This window comes from Spinacia oleracea, chromosome 3, assembly GCF_020520425.1.
Source record: "Spinacia oleracea cultivar Varoflay chromosome 3, BTI_SOV_V1, whole genome shotgun sequence".
NCBI classification, from domain to species: domain Eukaryota; kingdom Viridiplantae; phylum Streptophyta; class Magnoliopsida; order Caryophyllales; family Amaranthaceae; genus Spinacia; species Spinacia oleracea.
This window is the reverse complement of record NC_079489.1, coordinates 43,097,189-43,101,353: the sequence shown is the minus strand read 5'-3', so window position 1 is coordinate 43,101,353 and position 4,165 is coordinate 43,097,189. Positions and strand designations below refer to the sequence as shown.

Here is a 4,165-nt window from a genome sequence, read left to right as displayed (position 1 = left end):
TTGATAGTAAAAATATTGCATTGGTAGTAAAAATATTCTGATGACGCATAGTCTACGTGACGCCTGTATTTACCAATTAAATTACGACACGTAAAATTGTGACAACTAAATATTTGTCACAACAACCTTTATCATCACCCTTGTATTATTCGTTATTCGTTATTTCTCATATAATAATTTGTGAGGTGGTGTCAACAAAAAAAAAAAAAAGTAGAGGAGAAAATGAAAACGACGTGATTAAGGCGGGAGAAGGAGGAAATTTGATTAGAAAGAGCAGCTTAATGACTCCTTTCCAAATTTAGAAAGAAAAGCTTACGCAACGAAACCAGAAAAACAGAGATAGAAAAACAACAGAAAGAGCTAACCATACTGTCATACTTGATGATAACGCCTACCATTATTTAGCCCCTTTTAGCTTTTACACTAGCTAGGCACAGAAATATAACTTCCACAATTCACCCCCACCCACCCATTCAACCACTTTCTCCCTCATGGCTCATCTTACACCACCGCATCCGCCTCTATCCTCCACCGCTAACAGTCACTTTACGCTTGAATCTGACGACATATCTTCTCTTTTACACAATCTCCTCCACAATACATCCCGACCCTCCACCAGTAACCACCCGCAACCACCACCACTGCCTGAGGACCACGGTCAATTCCCTGGATCCACGGTTTTTTCTGAATCGCCCGCGTTGCTTGACCCGGGTTTTCCTTTTTCGGGTGGTTATTATAGCTCTGGACTTCCGATGGAGGGGATCGACGATGCAGATTGCCAAAGTGAGGTTGTCTAATGATTTTTTATGTTGCTTCTTTTTCATTTTATGAAATTTTCTGATTTTTTGTATTTTTTGAATTTTTGGGAAGGGAGCTTACTGTTTTATTGAAGCAGGAGGAAGCGCGTGGGAAGTCAGCTTCGGGTAAGAGCTCATCGAAGCGTAGCAGAGCGGCTGAGGTCCATAACATGTCTGAAAAGGTTAAAAAATGAAGTTATTGATTTATTTTTCAGAATTACACTATCAATGTGACAATTCGGGATCCAGTGAGTATTTTATTAGTTTTGGTGTGTTTGATATGCTGTTTATGGACAGAGAAGACGGCAGAGGATTAACGAAAAAATGAAAGCACTGCAGAAATTAATTCCCAACTCCAATAAGGTGATAATAATTAGTTTTAAATTTTACTAATTTTGTCCTTTTAGATTAATTTCCTTACAAATTCATTCCCTTAAATAATTATTACTTTCCCGGAACTTGATTTACATTAAATATTTAAATTTTGTATTAATTTTTGGTACAAAATATAATGTTTAATTCTATTTTGTGACAGACTGATAAGGCTTCAATGTTGGATGAAGCGATCGAATATTTAAAACAGCTTCAGCTACAAGTTCAAGTGTGTGCTCTTATCTTATGCTTACATATTTTAAATTGTTATGTTTGTATTTTTCTTCTGTAGAGGATCTTTAAGATATTGCCTTTCTCACTAACCAGGAGCAATGAATATCAGCAAGTTGTAATAGAATTATGTATATTAGGCGTAACAAAAACCAATATTGCAATAGGGTGGAAAACCCCATATAGACCATGTTATTTAGACTGTCAAGCCCGGATTTTTAATGAATAACGTGAATATTTCTAATCCAAAATTATGGTCACTCGTCTATATCATGTGGGAGTATTGAATGTTTGAAAATTTCAAGCCTGGAACCTAATTCATGTTCATGGCCTACATATGACATATGTAGTTGATAAAGATATTGCGTTTGGAAGATACATAAATGGACCTTGACCTTGTTGTATCACTTTAATCTGATAAGTTGCTGAATCCATTTTCAATGCTGTGTACCTTCTGGTTACAACAGAAGATCCTCCGTTGGCACTTCAGACTGATGGGATTAGGTTCTCTATCACTCTATCAATCAGTTTAAGCTCCTATTGAAATGAAACTAAGTTTGATGATAAGCATTTTGAAAGTGGAAGGTGAAAAGTGTGTCACAACTGCATTCTTGCATAAAAGAGTATACAAGAAGGGAAATCATAGTCCTTCACATCTTGTAATTTGCAATGTTTTAGTTGTAGGTATCAACAAGTTTGATAGAGAAGTAAGGCAAGTAGGATGAATAATAAACACGTCAACTTAGCCTTTCCATTGCAGCTTATATGAGGAGTGCTTTCTGTTATTTGTTACAGTTTAGAGGCGCGCACTGATGCACACGCACAGGGCTTAGTAATGCGTCCTTTTTTCAGATCACTTTGTTGTTTGAGTGCACTTTGATACTTAGCATTTACTTCCTTCTCTATGAGATGGGGCATGAAGCATTGTGCAACTTCAGTTTTTACATTAGTAAGTATCCATATGCTCATAATGTTAACTCTTGCATCCTTTTATAATAGATGAATGTGTATGCTTGTGAGTGCACTGATTACTTTTGGATTTAGTCAAGGGCTTCATGTAATTTATTACTACAGTATGAGCTAAAAAAATGTTATAGAGATAGGAAATGACTTTATTGATTGATTGATGTAGTCGTATTCAAATAGTTATACATGAACAAGTTCCTGGACTGGGTTTGCTTGTGTGTGCCTTGTTGTTGCGTGTCTGATCACAATAGTGAAGCAGGTTGAGTGTGCCTTAACAAAGGCCTAATCCTTTGAGATTACGGCCTTGTTTGATAAAATGCCTTTTGCCGGTTTAATACCAACCTTCTGTGGTTCATGAGAAAAGGGTTAATTTATTTTCTCAGTTTCACTTCAAATTCCCTATTATAGTAATATAGTGTCTGTGTCACCCTCAGAAACATAATAAATATACTCCCTTGTTCGTCTTCTGTCTTTGATTTAATTCTACTTTTTAAAGAAACATTGCCTGATTGGCATTCTCATAGTGGAAGGATGTTTACTGAACCAACATTTAGCATTTTACATACAAAAATAAACATGGGTTACAACTTAATAATTGGAGTGATGTTGGTTTTACAGATGTTAACCATGAGAAATGGTTCAAGTTCGCATCCCTTTTACTTACCAGGAGCAGTGCAGCTTCCATCTGCAGGAGCAGTAGGTGAGGCCAACAGCAGTAGAGCAGGCTCCTTCGCTACAGATCAAGAGTCTCCCACGCAAGCCATGTTTAATCTTTCTAGCAAACCTGCCTTTTCCGACTACAAGCTCTTAATGTCCAAAATGTCAGAGAGTAATAGTTCAGCTCATGCATTTGTATCAGAACCGCCCATGACTGCACATTATAGGCCTTTCAATGCCTCTAAGGTATCGTTCTGAAATTTCCTGTTAATTAATGCATCTCCGTAACACCTTTTAGTGGATTAAACCATTTTTATTGGATGTCGTAAAGGTACTATGCAAGGATCCTATGTTACCTCAGCTACAGTTGGACATGAGTCACTGTGGTCAGAGTTCATCATCAGGTATCTCGTCTTGAGTATGAAGATAATGTTGTTCTAAATTCTGTATAATTCTACAGATAACTCGCATTCATGCAGATGCCATACAAACTGTAGAATAAGTAATTTGTTCTAACATTATTTATCATCATACATTCCAACTACTCAAAACTCAATGTTTTTACCAGTTTGTTTCCTTTTTCAAAGCCAACATGCTCAAGCCTTCATAAACCTTTGAGCGGATCATTGTTTATACCACACGGGCTGTTTGGTATACTACATTCACATAGCCTTGTAGTTGATGATTTGTTGAGACTTGAGAGATAATACATCTCAAACTTCATATGTTGACATACTCATTTTGCAACTCTACCTACACCCTGTTCTTTTTTGTTGAATTTCATAGAAATCCAGTTCAGTAAAATTCAATTTAATTCAATTAATTCAATCTAAATAAATTTAGATTATATCGTTGTTATAATTATTATTATTACTTCCTCCGTTCCAGAATAGTCGTTACACTTACCTTTGCACAAAGTTTTAGGTGATAAATGGTTGTTGGTTATCAATTGTTATTTATTGAAAAATTAGATGTGATAGGAGTTAGTGGGGTATTTGTTAATTGAGTGAGACAGGGTGTGGGGACAAAAAAAAAATGTTAGTGGGAAGAGAGAAACAATATAATAATTGTGGGGTCATTCCTAATTTAGAAGTGTAACAACTAATCTGGGACGGACGAAAAAGGAAAGTGTAACGACTAAT

At 36.1% G+C, this 4,165-nt stretch overlaps 1 protein-coding gene across 2 annotated transcripts; it reads left to right on the top strand.

Moving 5' to 3' along the window:
• The first annotated feature begins 279 nt into the window (after positions 1-279).
• On the top strand, positions 280-3,775 carry LOC110787635 (transcription factor ALC). Of its 2 annotated transcripts, none has more exons than XM_021992264.2 (6): positions 280-788; positions 893-979; positions 1,095-1,160; positions 1,333-1,398; positions 2,985-3,269; positions 3,355-3,775. In XM_021992264.2, the coding sequence occupies exons 1-6, from the start codon at positions 492-494 to the stop codon at positions 3,439-3,441; spliced, it is 888 nt and encodes a 295-aa protein (XP_021847956.2). In that variant the 5' UTR covers positions 280-491; the 3' UTR covers positions 3,442-3,775. The 2 variants fall into 2 exon arrangements, with proteins under 2 accessions (XP_021847956.2, XP_021847957.2); XM_021992265.2 differs by having other exon boundaries at positions 287-788; positions 896-979.
• Positions 3,776-4,165: the final 390 nt, after the last annotated feature.